General features: G+C 41.7%; 1 protein-coding gene across 4 annotated transcripts in view; it reads left to right on the top strand.

The window, feature by feature from the left end:
• The window catches only part of LOC138600904 (RAS guanyl-releasing protein 2), a 55,437-nt gene that overhangs the window by 8,356 nt on the left and 30,287 nt on the right, over nt 1–16,794 (top strand). For 3 of the 4 annotated variants that reach the window (XM_069672443.1, XM_069672442.1, XM_069672445.1), the window contains exons 2-7: nt 8,073–8,208; nt 8,320–8,422; nt 8,686–8,742; nt 10,126–10,257; nt 11,580–11,730; nt 13,328–13,501. In XM_069672443.1, coding sequence (XP_069528544.1) covers nt 8,139–8,208; nt 8,320–8,422; nt 8,686–8,742; nt 10,126–10,257; nt 11,580–11,730; nt 13,328–13,501 — 687 coding nt within the window. In that variant the 5' untranslated portion in view covers nt 8,073–8,138. Of the gene's footprint in view, nt 1–502; nt 562–8,072; nt 8,209–8,319; nt 8,423–8,685; nt 8,743–10,125; nt 10,258–11,579; nt 11,731–13,327; nt 13,502–16,794 lie in introns of those variants that run through there. The other variant, XM_069672444.1, reaches the window with a different exon arrangement.

The following is a 16,794-nucleotide window of genomic DNA, read 5'->3' on the forward strand; positions in this document are numbered from 1 at the left end:
CAGCCGGCGCCCCCCCACCGATGTGGCATTCTGCGTGTCCAGGGAAAAGGAAATGTTCCCCTTCCTGCTCTCAGTACCCTGCAGTCTGTAAATAGAGCCTGCCACCAGCCGCTCTGTAGGCCCCTCTGGAGAACTATATCTGTCCCATCGTACAACACCCATGCTACAACTTCCTGAAACAAACTCTTGGGTGTTGAGCAAGAGATAAGGGTGGTGTCAGTGTAATGTGAAGAAGTGGTGTTTGTATGTGTTTTTGCATTCTTGTAATTCTATCCACATGACCTCTCAAGGACAGAAAGATGAGACGGAGAAGGCCCTCGCTTTGGCAACTTCGGTGAAAGTTACAGTCGATAAATTAGCATAAATTTGGTTTTAAAAGTCGCCACAAGTTTGGATTTGTTGTTGGACATAAAAAGCTTTTAGAGTTTCTACTTGTGGCACATGATGAAAGAAGGTTAAGTTTACTCTTAGCGTAAGTGATCCAAGGAAAGTGGAGTTACAGCAGCGAATAAGAGATAAGAGGGAAGAAGTCCTTGTTTCAAGAAGCGGAGACTTTTACAGGTAAAGTGGTCTTTGTTTTAAAAGGTACTAAAAGGGACCATAAACCAAGTCAACATCATTCTCTTGTGTTAAAAGAGGATTTTTTTAGACATTGCATTAAATACATACACAAGAAAAATCTTCTTGTTCCGAGCAAACATTATTTTACTGTTTAAAACAGTAATGAGTTTGTTTTTAGTTTGATGAATGAATTAAAAAAGAAATACAGCCTGATTGAAAAAAACATAGTTTAAAAATCTCAAACTAATTAAAATGTTCTCATAACGTTGGTATTGTTATGTGAGCCTTAATAAAAGTAAGATTAAATCAGAATGAAATGATCACCCAGACCCGGGAGTCTGCGTCACACTTTTTATTATACGATGTTTTTTAAGGTCTAATGAAGGTAACGAGGCTCCTTGTGTGTTCACAGGGCCTAAGACTCCCCCCAACACAGCTATATGGAAGAAAAAAAAAATCAATGAATAGTTAAATCTTCGTATTGAACGGCCAGATGCGATTCGACTCAAAGACTCCTGATTCGAGTACAACCCAAACTGATGATAACAGAGAGAATTGTACCACGGTCCTTAAAGCGACCGCTTCGAACAGGACAGTGTGTGAGTGATGGTTATGATTTATTTAAATTCTAAAGCCATTTTATTTAATTTAAACGTGACAATTTAATCTTAAAGACATTGAAAACATGATTTTATTCAAAAGGTGAAATAAAATTGTCTTCATAAAAACAACATCTGATCTTCAAAAGGTCAAAAAAATGAGTCTTGTAAAGTTACTTTGGCAACTCCCCAATAAAATACAAAGTATATACTTAAATATAGAATATAAAGCAGCATTATAAAAATAGAATACAGAGAATATAACTTTATTGTGCTGTGAGGATGAGGTAGATAAAAGCTGAGTCTGTCTGTGCGCCCACACACTGCAGCCTCTGTGGGTGTTTCACAGTCTGATGTGTGTCTTATATTCAGACCAATACTGGAGTTAGCTCCTGATTGGAGATTGGCACTTTGCTTTTATGAATGTGTGTGTGAAACGGTGAATGTGACATGTAGTGTGAAACAGACTAGAAAAGCGCTATGTAAGTGCAATTCATTTACCATTTAATGTCATGAATAAAAGTACGCCTCTGGGATCTGGATGTAGCGCCTTACATAGGACTTCAGCTGAGTCGTGCTTAAGCTGAATGCTAATTTCTTAATGCAAACACAGTCACAGTGACAATAAAGCAGCTTTAGACAAATGGTTTTGACCTCGTGGTGACTCTGCTCTGACATTTTACTGACTTTTCCTGTCAGATAATCATCATTAGACGTATCCCTGTGACCATGTACAGTCCATCGCTTTGGTCCAGGCTGACCACCCATGCCTCGAGCACTGCCATTAGGAGATGGAAGCTTTTAACATGTTTGTGTAAAGCAGGATGACTGGACGATGTGTCAGCTAATCAGAGTGAATTAATGCATCCACATCTTTTACTCATGACCGTTATCCGTGAAAACATCAATCAGACGCGTTTTACTCAAATGCCAGCGGGGAGGGAACAACACTAAATCAATGGCTGTATGGAGACTGTGCATTAGCTCGTGGGATTTTCTAGCATGGAAATGAGCTCATTAGGGGAATATCGATAGCAGGATGGATATCATTGTCTGTGTGTTTGTCATTGTCTCATCATCAATAAGGGCTGGTGGCAACTTTAAGACATGAAAAGGTGTTAAAGATTTATACCGCCAGGTTCCTGCTAACGTGTGGGCTTTGTGCGACGGCCTTCTTAGCATCGTCTGATGTGATTTCGATCAGCGAAAGAATCAGAAAACGTATACTCACTTCAGACAACAAGCCAATCAAGCCCTGAATTTGTTTGTCTTTGCTAGTGCTAGTAAATGCTAATATATGTATTCAATGTGCTAGCTTAAATCTGAACTTCTTTTCTATTACTTCCCAACTTCAACTTCCCAAAAAATGCTGCTCCTCACTCTACACGTGAAAATTAGCTGCTTTAATTGTCAAATAAGAGAGTTAATTAAGTAGGTTTGTTATTTTAATCCTTCCTTCCCAGTGTAAGAACTTTCCCCAGGGACTTGGGACTTTAGGAGGAAGTCAGTGGCTTTCCAGTGTGGGGACCGAGGTCCTAATATCGGCCCATGAACTTGATTTTAACCCCAAAAGGTCCCTGCAAGGGGGGTAGTACTTTCTGAAAGTACAGGGACTGTTGGGTTGGGACTTGCTTGCTGAACACTTATTGGTCAATTACTTGCAGTGTTGCCAGATGTATGATAACTATCTGATTTGTTACGATAATGCAGTTAACAGTTCAGCGATGCATCTATCACTCATAGCATCTCTGCGCGAGTGCGGTTTGCAAGCAGCTTCCCTGAAAGTGCGAGGATGTTCTTCACCTACCAGGGTAGATATGGTGCTTTTATTTTGAAGGGTAATAACGGAAGGAATGATTGTGTAATGGGCTGCAACTGACTCTTGTGTGAAGCATACAGCTGCCGTCTCGTTCAAAGGACGGGACCTCCGTGTTGTCACATTATTAATATGGTGCACAGGGCCTAGTTTTGCAATTCAGTCTGGTATTTTGACCCTTTCTCGTTTCGTACTCGTACTCGTAAAACTACGATGAGTACCGCATTTGAATACCACTTTACAGCTTGATGCTAGCCTCCTGTAAGTTAAGCAGGTTGAGTGAAGCAAAGTTGAGTGTTAAAATGTCAGCAACAGTTGCAGTTGCATTATTATTTGTATTTACTTTGTTACAGTCAGAAAGTGAGGAACATCTGATGAAAATTAAACATGTTTTTAAAGTCATTATGAGAACTGTAATGATATTAGTACTCATATTGATACTTGGTATCGGCATATACCCAAATGTAAGTACCTGTACTTAGTCTGAAAAAAAGTGGTATCGGTGCATCTCTAATATGTACGATAATTTTAAAGATGCAGCACGATATTGCCGTATTTTCAGTCTGCAACACTGATTACTTGGAGCATTTCGAAGAGGTTTTCAACAGACTAATTTGCCTAATCTTCACAGGTCCTTAGATCTTTGATAATTAGCTGGAGGAATCTTGTAGTTCTTTGAAAATAAGGTTCTGGGTACTTTTGGTGGAAATGAGGCTATGAAGATATTCAACAAGCTCAGTGAAACTTTTTTTTCCTGATATTGTCAAAACAAATCGAGAAATTAAATAATATCCTGGAAAATAAGCAACATATCAATTACCATGGAAGCTGTAGTTATTTGCAGCTCTATGTTAAAATGCATAGACAGCCTCTATGACTCTTCACAAGTAAGCAACAGGTGCATTAGGACAGGAGCGTGAAGGTGACCATCTGTATCTTGCCAGAGGATGTGACATTTTCAGTGCCCACTGCAGATTCTGCCGAGCCAGGATTGACCAGGCACCCGTCAGCTTCTCTTTATCCCCGCTGCGCCCCGACCCCACCCCTCAGCTGCCTGATCGATGGCCCTGGATCGTCGTCACCAGGCAACCAAGGATGACACCAAAGCTCTCACAGCATGCGCTACCTGACAATCAATCTACCGCTTCACAGCCAAAGAAACAGTATTATAAATCAGACAGTGAGGGAAATACTTAAAGAGGACAGAGGGGGGGGGGGCTTGTTAAGTATGAATCAGTCTGAAAGCAGAGAGAGAATTCTTCTCTAAGAGCTCCTGTCGGCAGGATGATGAATGATGATGGCAAGATGGTATCATCATCAAGAACGGGCTCAGCCAGGCCTTTGCATAGGTGGCAACGAAACCCCACTGTCTTTCTTTTTTGGTGCACTGTTAAGGCCTCTGAGGGATAGATACAGCAGGTGCTTGCATCCCCTGAGAGAGTTTTGTTTTTCCTCTTTTGGAACTTAAGGACAGGCTGTTCTGAACTCTTTGGCAAAAAATGCTGAAGTGAAACTGAAGCCCCTTTTGTCAGAGAGAGACATCCATTCAGCTCAGGTCTGGATGACTCTCATCAGTAATAATGACTCTTGTTGTGTGGCAACGACTGACTCCAAAGCCACTTTGCTTTCTCTGATATTCATGAGATGTGAGCGGTGGTATTTATTTGGGGAGAATCTACAATAAAAAGTGGAAATACAAAACATCACAGGCTGGATTTGCAACTGCATATCATGACTGATAAAAATAAATTCTCACTGCCCGTCAATACTGATTTGGCAGACCTTTAAAAGACCGATCTAGTTCAGAGGTCAGAGAAGGCAACATAACACTGTTAGTTTGTTGCATAATATGTTGCTAATACAACATCATTTACCTGAAACCAGTTAATTTTTATCAGAGCTAATATATTATTTTAGGGGATTGGTACACTGACTGGTGTACTCTAACACCCAATACCGATACCTAATGCTGAATAATTGATACCTGATACCTAATACGTAATATCCGATACTTGATACCACATATCTGATACCTGATACCTAATACTTAATACCTGATACCTAATGCTTGATACTCGATACCTGATATCCAATAACCAGTACCTGATACCTACCACTTGATACCCAATACCTGATACCAATACCTGATACCTGAAACCTGAGACCGATACCCAATACCCAATAACTGATACCGATACGATACCTGATAACCAATACCCAATACCTTCCACCTGATAACCAATACCTGATGGCCGATGCCTGAAACTTGATACCTAATACCTGATACCCAGTACCCGATATCTGATACTGCTTTTTTGGCTTCATTGGCAGCCGATACAGATACTGGTATTATTTTGGAATAACTGTACCAAACATCATCATGCACATCAGAAGCACTTATTATATAAAAAGATCATATAAAAATATCTGCAGATTAAAGTGGATACAATTTTAGGTTATTATATGTACATGTCACGGCTGGGAATCCAAATTTGGGAATCCTCAAAGATCTAGTGTGAAATCTGTGTTGGATGTTGTCTCTATCTTGGACGAATACAAACGTACCACCCACTTGCTTCATGGTATTTTTGTACATTTATTCCCCTGTTTCTTTGAGGTTGCAGACTTACAGCACTGCTCTGTGCAGGTAGCTCAAACTTGTTTCCTGTGGTGACCTTAGCACCCCTCACAGGAACTTTCATGTCTATCTTTAGCTACAGCACATCATTTTGGCTGTGGTCCGTCTGCGGGTCTTTTTTGCACTTTATCTCTGACATTGCTTATAAAAAGTACACAAGATTACTATTCAACTCTTGCCTAAATTATTTTGAACATTATTGTGCATGACCTTCCAAAGACGTAAGACAAACGGGTCTGAAACAGTCAACAGAAAAGTCCTTTTGTGGGCTGTTTTTTAAGAAGTATTCGTACTTCTGCTTTTACCAGAGGCTATTTTAAGTATTTGTTCTTCCACTTGAGTATGAATGGGTGTACATTTGCCACTCGTGCTCTTTCCTACTCATTATCATAGTCGCTTTCACTCACTCTCACCGTATTATTGAAGCTGTAGGTTTATATTTCCCTCTGTCCTTGCACAAACGTGTATGTGTATATGTGTATGTGTGTGCCTGAGACAGCTCGCGAAGCCTGTAATTGAGTGTGTCCGCCCACCGCGCTGCAGCAGAGACAGCGCAGTGGAAGGCTTCATTGTGTCGGGGACAAAAGATGCGTACACATACTCATCATCACACCCGTCTCACGCTCTCTGTGAAAGAACCACAACATTCAGGAGCAATTAGCAGGGTGTGCTGTTGTGGTTTTTTTGGCCTAACTTTGTTCCTCAAGCATAACCTCAGCATTACCGTCACGCTTATCAGCAATGAACCAAAATATCCAGTGGCTCCTTTTATCTCTTACTTCAGCACCACATCGAGACGCAGCCTGTGTAGAGGATAGGATTAGTGTATTTTGCCTCTGCAGAGACAATAACTGCATTAAGGATTATTGCATAAAAATAGACCCCCTCAGGCTACTCTTATACCTTTCTTCTCGCTGTGAAAACATGCATTTTGTGCATCTGCATTGTGTGCAGAGGTGCGTGTATGTTGTGAAATATTGACTGGGTTATAAGACGTTGTTGTCATGGTTCCCTGCTGCAAGTACTTCCTCTATCACCTATATACCAGTATTGGTTGCACAACTTATTTCTGCACACATCTGAGACAGAACGAAATGCAACCTCGTCTCGTTCTATGCCTTTCACACGAAGGCATAGAAGGCCGGTCAACAGTAGATAATAAATGGTGGTTTCCTGTTTATAGCGTTTGTGGCTTTTTATCAGGGTTTCTTACAAGCCACATTGAGGTCAAAGGCCGAACTGTACACGTGCTGTCAAATTCTGTCATCATAGTGACCCTCTTTCATGCTAATTCTGCACGCCACATGTTAACCATTACCATATTTGGGTTTACAGTCATAAAGAAGGGATGTCAAAATGGAGACTTCTTTAAAGTCGGTATTTCATTTTTAAGACCTAAGGAACACAGTTTAACTTGAGGTTAAATTGTAGGTCAGTATTACATAAGGTATTTTTCTTTTTTTTAAACTACTTTCTTCAGTGGTAGAAGAAGTCAACAGCTCCTGTACTTGTAAATGCTAAAATAAAAGCGCATTCACAATTTAGCTTATAAGTGAAAGTAGGTATGCATGCATTATCAGCAAAGTATACATATCAAAAGTGAAAATGTGGTTTATGTCCTACAAAACTAAAGCAGACCATCAGCGACAAGATTGATTATTTCTATGCAGTTGTTTTTCACAGGGTAGGTGTCAGACGAAGCGATTAACGGCACGCTGCCTTTGTTCACATTGTCCAGGGTAGGAATTTGTCCACAGCGGGCTTTCTGTAAATTGCTTTGTCAGAGTCTGACCCAGTCGCAGCGATGACAGAAAATAAAAGTAAAAGTAAGTAAAAGAAATAGTCAGTCTTATCGCTGATGGTCTGGTCTGTATTTGTAGGTCAAAAAGAGGCATCACAGCTATGAAAACATCCTCACTTATTTGTGTTTGATCAGATATTTCCAACTAATCATAACTTTGCCAGTTTATTCTGAATGCCTTGTGTAAACGTCAGGAAGCTGAAAAGTTACTCTCTTTATAAACTATGTCTATGTTTTAGTTTTCTAAGAAAGTTCCAGACCTTCAGCTCACCAAATATAAATACAAAGCCTCTCAGCTTTTTCAGTCCATAATAAGGCATTATAAACTCTCAACTGGAAGCTGGACCAATTAAATCTTGCTCCTTCAAGTAGAACGAGTTGCAGTGCAGGTTTTTGACACCTTGAATTTGTTGGGTTAAACCACCATATCAGCAGGTGATGACACTGACAGGCAGATATCCCAATTAACTTTTGCAGCCTCTAAATGCGAGTGTGAAAAGCCACTTAGTTTCTCGCTCAGCGCAGCTCGGAGAAGGATGCAACATTTCTGACCACACAACTATTCCAAACATCCAGCCACGGCCACTAAGAATTTAATTTTCTCTCTGGTATATTTATAATTACTCGCCTTTGAATATCATCTTCTTTTGTGTTTAGTAAGAGGCACGAGAGTCCAACCAGAGAGAGAGAAAAACGAAGGGACAAACTGAGAGGAAAGGAAGGATGGAGTCCATACTATCGGAGCAGTCGGCCACTGTGGACGAGCTGGTGGAGGCGTGCATCCAAGCCTTCGGTTGGTCATTTAAACACTATTTCTTTACTGTATACTTTTTGAAATGAGGAAAATGTCTTGCTTGCGCTGTAGCTGTTATATAATGAGTGACATGCTGTTTTCTTCTTCTAGATGAAAAGGGCACTTTGAAGGATACCAACTTGGTCCGCATGTTCCTCATGATGCAACCTTGGTACATCCCCTCAACTGACATGATGAAGAATCTGGTGCTCAAGTATCCTTTTCCTTTGTTTGCTGGGAGCTCAGAGATGTATTATGTATTCTTCAGTGTTTGTCTGCAATTATCTCTTACACAGAGCGAAAGAATCGAAGCCTTTTGTAGGGCTCTGGAGTGCACAAAAAATAATGGACCTTGACTAAGAGCAGCTTTTAGTCTTGTATCTGTCTTTTTTTTATGTTTCCTAAATCTGCCAGAGTGGAAACAATTATAGTTTTGCAGAAATTTTCCACATATTTGCACCTTGACTTTTGGATAAGATCTCAAGAGGAGAGCTGCTCTGCTGAGCGCCGAACAAAAATATGCCATCTTGTCAAGTAATAAACTTTATTAATGATATTTAAAAATGTACTACTTTTCTGTTACTCCTTTCTTTCGCGATACCTTTCTGACCCCTATACTTGAATACTGGCTATACTGAGTTCCTCTTCGATACTATAGGTTGTGAAAAAAATGTTGTCATCATCATTTAACAGACGTACAACTAAAGCTGGAGATATATACGTGCTTTTAACCTTCCGTTCGCGTACACAACCGGCTGCGTCGTGAGCGTAACATGTTCACAAACGTGCCGAGGCTGTATGCAACAACCGAACAGACATGGCGACACCTGAGGAGGTCACTATCATGTTAATTCTGAGATCACAGCAGAAACAGCTTTGCTTTTTCCAACATGTTCCTCCGTGCAAGGACGTAACGGCCCTGGACTTGTCTCTATTTAGGTTTCCACATCGACTTCTAAAACAGAACTTATCTATCGCCAGCTGTTTGACAGGCATGTTTGTTGCTGTGCAGTGGCAATGACACATCGTACAGATGTGGATAATTCTGGACTTGGTCTTCCAGTTTGTCTTCAGAGCTTTCTGCCATTGTTGTCCCTGCTGCTGTGTTGAACCTGTCACATCCCCTCTGCCCGACACTCCTCCTACTGTTCATGTGCATACTGCATGAGTAGGCATAACGTTAATTGCGCGAACGCGAAGTGAAAAGCAAGTATATCTCAAGCTTAAACCTTTTTGGATGAGACATGATTGCAAATTACTTGGCTCAGTACGCTGAAGGAATCCTAATAAAACAAGCTGAGCTACTAGAAAAATGCTGAGCTAACGCTAGCTGCAGCTCGGCTAGCTGCTTCTTTTGACTTCTTGTGTCCCTTGAATGTTGTTTTTTTTTCTTTCTTTTTCTTAACATGTAACTGCTTCCTTTTGTCTTTTCACCGTTTAAGATTATCTTAACTTTAAATACAACAGAAACAAAAAACAGCCTCAAAATGTGTGTTTGGAAAAAAAGTGATTGTTGACATTCTGCTAGCTTAGACTTACGTTAGCTAGCAGTGCACTGCTCTTTGCAGCTCTAAAACAGTAGTTGCTAGTAGCATCCATAAGTTATAATATTGCTGTGAAGGCTATGATTTAAGAGAAGAGGAAATAGTTTGGTTTTTGGGGGTTAATAAATTCATATTAGTGCTATGCTGTACTTGCCATTTTCGCCTACATTAAGCTGTATCTGCTTTAATGTATCGGTAATGGAACATCTCTTATGATTGTCTTGCTTTTTAACATGTAAGCCAACTAAATCATGACCTGCTTTTAAACTTTTCCGCCTACAGTCACATCATTGTGCGGATGTAAACAAGTCTTTCTTCCTCCAGCATTTTTCATCATCTTCCTCTCTTTCCATCCCTTTGTTCTGCCCTCCAGGTACTGGATCTCTGAGTTTCCAGCAGAGTTCAATCTGAACCCGGAGCTGGCCGACCAGATCAAAGGCTTTAAAGACCTCCTGACCACCGAGGGCAACGAGAGACAGAGTCAGCTCATTGACCTCGACAGTGTGTGAGTGGACTGGTTGCTGAAAGCTGTGCGTGTTATTGACAGTGTGAATGAATGTCTCCGCGTGTGGGTGTTTAGGTCAGAGTACCCTTTTTATTGCCTGTTCTCAGACTTTGCTGAGCTGTGGTATTCTGAGGTCAGTGACTTCTCCTTTCCCCATAAAAGACATTTCTGTGTGGCCTCAACTTCCCTTTAGTGCTCTGTAAGCAGGCTTTGTGAGGCACATTTTTAACTTGCTCAACTGAACATTTTGCAAATGGCGAAATGACTTTCTATGAAAAGTCTGCATTCGTAGAAGGCATAGATGATTGTAGTTTGTAGAGCTGTAATGACTCATTGATGCAAAGCGATTTTCCACGCAAAAATGTCAAACATTTGTTGGTTCCAGCTTCTTTATTATGAGGATTTCTGCTTTTTTTATTAAGTCCTTGAGCTTTGATCTGTTGGTTTGAAAAAGGAAGCTATTTGAAACCTTCACCTCGGGTTAAGGGAAATTGTGATGAGCACTTTTACATTTTTTGGCATTTTATACACGAAACAAATAATGGTAAAAATAATCGGCAGATGAATTGATTAGTAAAAGTAATCGTTAGTTAGCTTAAAATATTCAGCATTTCGGGCTGCATGGTGGTGCAGTGGTTAGCGCTGTCGCCTCACAGCTAGAAAGTTCCTAGTTCAAATCCCGGTTCGGCCGTAGGGGTCCTTTCTCTGAGGAGTTTTCATGTTCTCCCTGCGCATGCGTGGGTTCTCTCCAGCTGGCTTCCTCGCACAGTCCAAAGACATGTTCGTTAGGTTCATTGGCGACTCTAAATAGCCCGTAGGTGTAAATGTTGGCGTGATTGGTTGTCTGTCTCTAAAGCTCCTTTCTCAAAATACCCGCTAACACCCGTTTTGTTTATCATCTCAGCTACAAATTCCGCCCGTCTCTGTCCGAGCAGCGCTCGAACATCGTTCCAAATTTGTCGTTGCCGAGTTTGATAAACAGACTGAATGCGTAATAGATACAATAAAGACCTAACCATGTAACATCTTTACTGGCCTCCATGCAGCTAACTAATTCTGTTTCCGGCACGTTTGCGACATCAGACGGTGACGCAGCAGAAAAGAGACCGAAAGGAGTATACTCCACTGGCAATGGGAAAAGAGACAATCGGTATTTGTTCTTCCTGGGTCTGAAAAACGTCAACATGCTAATTTTGGTGGGAAAGGGGTATATGTTTCAGCCTTGTGATTGACTGGCGACCCGTCCAGGTGTAACGTCGCCTCTCGCCCCAATGACAGCTGGATTGATTCTGTATTTTCATGTGTTTTATTGTCCCTCTCAGCCCATCGTATCAGTGGAAGCGTCAGGTGACTCAGCGTGTCCCATCAGTGTCCAAAAAGAGGAAAATGTCCCTGCTGTTTGACCACCTGGACTCCTGTGAACTGGCTGAACACCTGACCTACCTGGAGTACAAATCCTTCTGCAAGATCCTGGTTAGTCTAACTGCAGTCCCACTATATCAAACGGTTTTATCAAGTGTGTTTACTGCTCCTGAATTCTTTAAATTGTCAGTAATTTATGATGCTGCAGGCTCGTAGTAGTTGCTAAGCAATAGCACTTAAAATCGACATTTACTGGCAGTAATTATATTTGTTGTCTTGAAGCATTTAGCTCTTTGAGTGTTATTTTGGGACAATGACTTGGACTTAAATGGTAGATTTTTTAGTCTATTTTTTCAAGTGTTATGTCGTCGGTGGCGAGATGGGGGCAGTGGTGATTATAATTGTCTTGGCTTTGCTTCTCTTCTAAATCATATCCTCAAAAAATAGACATAGATATATAGAGTGCCCAGCCCACTGGTCCAAATGTGCACTAATGATACTTTTCTGTACTCACACAAGCCAGCTGAATGATTTATCTACATTTCTGCCGAAAAAAATGTTCAGTACTTTTGGAAACAAACTTAATATGAAGGTAAAAATCCTTTGGACAGAGCTAAGAAATAATGATGCTTGCAAGTCTCAGTTATGGCAAATTTTGTTACTTAAAAGTTGTAATCTCGAAGATCAAAGTTTTGCGGGACCTATGGCGATAAACGGGTGAAAACGGGGCATAAGCGGGAGCGCACTTCCCAGATATCCAGACAGTATTGCATGTGTGACGTCCACAGTTGGCTCCGGTTGTAACTCTTGATTTTCCTCGCTGACGGTCGCTTTCCTCTTTAGACAGTTTGCCTTCATCTGAGCGTCGAGTTTGTTTCTTTTTCTTTGGATTTTCACTTATTTTTGAAGTTGTATCTGTAGTCATCAATCTTTTCTTTGTTTGTTCAGCCAGAGTAGATTACTGTTTACTCGCAACACTCGCAGAGAGCGGAAAAGCAGCCGATTAGCTCTGCCTACCCTCTCTGGCAGACTGATGGAAAACGCGTCACTAACTGGGCACCGCTTGTGATTTTTTCTTCAAATCATTGTCGCATAGGATTGTGGATTTAGTCGATTTTTCTTTTTTTTTTACAGAGCCAGGCTAGTTGTTTTCATCTGTTTCTAGTCTTTATGCTAAGCTAAGCTAAATAGCTGCTGGCTCCAGCCACATAGTCGTGTGACTATGGCCTTCAAGGGGCACTAAAACAATGTTTTGTTGCACCTCAAAATAACTGGGGAAAAAAACAAGAGCAATGTTAAGAAAATCCTCAAAGCAGTAATTTAGTCTGAAAGGTCAAGCCCTAAAACACTAAATCCTTCTTTTCCCCAAATGCAACTAAAGTGTCTAAAGTTTGTTTCCTGCCTGGTAAATGTTTCACCAGCTCACACCCAAAATCAAGTCTCACAGAAGACAATAAACGCTCAGTAAAAGCCTTTGAGGACATGTGAGTGGCTCTTCATAAAACATTTAAGGTTGGATTGAAGTGCTTGTCTTGCTCTTCTGACCTGCCTGCAAGCTGATGTCACATTTTTACTTGCATCATAAAATAAGCAAAATGCATCGCCTTTCCTGGTCACCTGGTGAAAAGTAAAGAGCAAAATGTCTGATTTTTTAAATGTCAGTTCAAATAAATAAAACAAAGTGTGCAAATGCTCCTTTCATCTTCAGTTCCAGGACTACCACAGCTTTGTGATGCACGGCTGCACAGTGGATAACCCCATCCTGGAGCGCTTCATCACCCTCTTCAACAGTGTGTCCCAGTGGATCCAGCTCATGGTGCTCAGCAAGCCGACCGCCCCGCAGAGAGCTGCCGTCATCTCCCACTTCATCCGAGTGGCTCAGGTCTGTCCGCCCGGCCGCTCAGGTTTAAAAGCAGTGGTTAGAGTTTGTTGTTGGGCTCGGGATGTGTGCAGAATTAGATATTAAACCTCACACTGGAGCCTTGATGAATTCATACACACACATAAGGTGGCACAAATTGAGAGAAAGAGCGAATTTAATTTTAAAAAGCTTTAGCGGTATTAGCATTTAATGATGTCTGCTGAGAGCTCTCTAAGATAATGCTGCTCCGGGGAAGGTCTTTTTTTCAGCTCGGTGATGATGCATATTTGGCGTTGCTCACAGGCTTTTACGGCCTCGGGGGTTGTAAAATTGTCTTAAGTAATGGAGGAGCATGTAAAACTTCAATTTATTCGGAATAATGAAAATCAACTCAATCTGAGATTTTCACAGCAAGACAATAAAATGGAACTCTTCCTGAGAGAGAATGGGCGACTTACTGAGGAGAAAAGACTATGAAATGAAGACAGATGATGCAAACTACAACAGAGGAATCAGTGAGTGTCTGAAGATGGCGTGACTCACAGCTGCATTAAAAAGAGATGCATTTTTAGTGACATATAAACCAATAAAAACACAACCTACATAGTCTTTTTTTGGTGCAGATAATCTTTGGTGGACGGATTCTCTGCTTTCTTTTGCTCCGGTGCTTCTTTTGCAAATGAAGGCCAGGGCCACAAACATGAAGAATAATTAACTGATAAAATGAATGAAGTTTAAAAAGGCTCACAACTCACCTATTTTGAAATTAACTTAATTACGGTATTAACTTGGAAAAAAAGATTGACACCAGGCCCATATGAGAGACGAATCCATCCATCCACTATCCATTATCTATATCTTCAGGTTCACAGTTGGCTGGAGCCTATCCCAGCTGTCATTGGACGAGAGGCTGTGTACCCTGGACAGGGGGCTGACACATAGAGACCTACAGGCAATTTTAGGCCAGAGATATGTGTCCGTGTGCGCATGATGGCTGCAGCATGTTCCCTGCATCTGTTTGGATGTGTCATTGCCACTGCACAACGACAAACATGCCTGTCAGAATAGATTTTAGAAATCGTGTCCGGGACCGTTACCGCTCCATGCACGGAGGAAAACGTTGGAGAAACGGAGTCCCCTCTAGAGGTGTCCTCCAGTAACACGGGTAGCGCATAGCCCTAGAATGTAAACAGTTACGTTCACGATGCAGCCGGTTGTGTAGTGTGCTGATTTACCTCAGCTGGTAGAGCAGGCGCCCCACGTGCAGAGGCTACAGTCCTCGACGCACTGATCGCAGGTTTGACTAGTCTGCCGATCATATGGTGCATGTCATCCCCCACTCTCTCCTCCCCACATTTCCTGTCTCTCTTTAGCTGTCCTTTCTAATAAAAGCAAAAAGCAAAAATTAAAGTGAAAAATTAACTCAGGGCTTTGGACTGTGGGAGGAAGCTGGAGTACCCGGAGAGAACCCACACATGCACGGGAAGAGCTTGCAAACTCCACACAGAGAGGCCCCTACGTAAGAACTAGGATTTGAATCAGGAACCTTCTAGCTGTGGGTCAACAGCGCTAACCATTACACCACCGTGCAGCCCTTAATAAGAGATGAATCAGATATTTTATTGCATTTAATAGCTGCAGAAGCATTTAAGTTGTAAGTCTATTAGGGCTGTCAATCGATTAAAAAACATTAACTACTTAATCGCACAATTTGCTGTGATTTGCCAGTTGAATTCAAAACCATCATGGTCCTTAAACATCTTTAGCCAGGATGGTTTGGTGTGGCGGTTGTCACAGCACTGTCGTGGCGAGCGAGCTGCCCGATTGACCGTTGTCCTCTTCCTGCCCGCTGCCCCAGGCCGGCCCCGCCGAGCAACTCGGAGCTGTTGGCAGAGGAGCCGTGAACTGCGATTACTCTGAGCAGCATACATGGGGATGAATCACATATGATATATTTCACTGGTCTGAAAAGACGCTAAATTTGTCGCGAGTCGCTTTTAGAAAAAAGTCGCCAAGAGGGAGAGAGAGAGTCGCTAACTTGGCAACACTCACAGGAATTGCCACAGAAGGTAAACACAGCTGCTTTAAATGCGTTATTTTTTTTAACATGTTAAATATTTCAAATTAATCTTTTGGTGAACATTTAACATATTGGAACCTCTTTCATTGTGCAGTTATGTAAATGTTGAATCATAAACTATAAATATAAACGGCCCTTATAAGGGAAAGAAAGAATAAGTGTATCAGAAAGATTTGTCCGCTGAGAACTGTTCACGTCTGTGCAAGATTTTATTCCAGTCAGTCCAGCAGATGTTGAGATATTTCAGTCTGGACCAGAGTGACTGAGCTGTGCTGCAAGCTCTTCTCCCTGCAAGTTCAGCCCTCAGCAGGATACTGAGCGCTTACTCACATTGGCCTGTTGCACACTGTTGCAAAGATTTACCCACAGTGTATTTAAATAGAAACACTGCCTAGTTAAAATGAACCTTTCTTTCATTATACGCTCAGAGACCTGAAATCATCAACAAGCATCTACTGGTCAAGATGCCTCTAATCCTAATCTTAATTTAATCTGGCCTCTGCCCACAGATTCCTGCCAGCTCGCTGCCTTATAAGGCCCATATGTCTGCAGTGATGTCATTATTTCACCGCAGAGACATCCCTTTAAATGGCGCCCGGGACCTCCCTATAATTGATGTCATTTCACTTTGATGTTATCGTTTGAGTTCTGCCTCCATGTGACGATGCATTCAAGGAGTGTCCGGCAAACCATAGACAGCTCAGAGAGAGAAATTTCCTCATGTTCATGCTCATTGTGAGTCTGATTTCTCTCCCAACTTTCCATCCTCCGTGTTCTTTATCTGCAGACCAAACTTCTGCTCCTCATCATTTATTTAGCGAGGTTTCACCACCTCCCTCCGTCTTCATACACCAGAGCTCCTACACCTCAGCAGGGCTCTTGTCTGGGGAGCCCGGCAGAGCATCTTCTAAGCGTTTCACTCTACTTGGTATGTACTTGTTTCCTGCAGCTTCGACAGTGTAGCAGTGAAGACAGATGCCGACTCTGACCAGCCGTGATGGCTGGGATGATGGTTATGGCAGATAAGCATCCTTCTAACCTCTGACTGTCGGTGCCCAGAATCAGCTTCAGATTGTTTATTTACTGTAGATGCTGTACAGAGGTCCAGATCACTCTCTGTGCAGCTCTGGTCCTTAATTTCAAACACAACGGAAATGAGCGTCTAAGGTATCTCCTAAAGTATCACCTTTTGGTTCACACCTGTTAAGAACCAATTTACATGTAACAGATTAAA

Source organism: Semicossyphus pulcher, unplaced genomic scaffold (genome assembly GCF_022749685.1).
Source record: "Semicossyphus pulcher isolate SPU_LCO1_2020_fin unplaced genomic scaffold, fSemPul1.0.p SCAF_21, whole genome shotgun sequence".
Classification (NCBI taxonomy): Eukaryota; Metazoa; Chordata; class Actinopteri; order Labriformes; family Labridae; genus Semicossyphus; species Semicossyphus pulcher.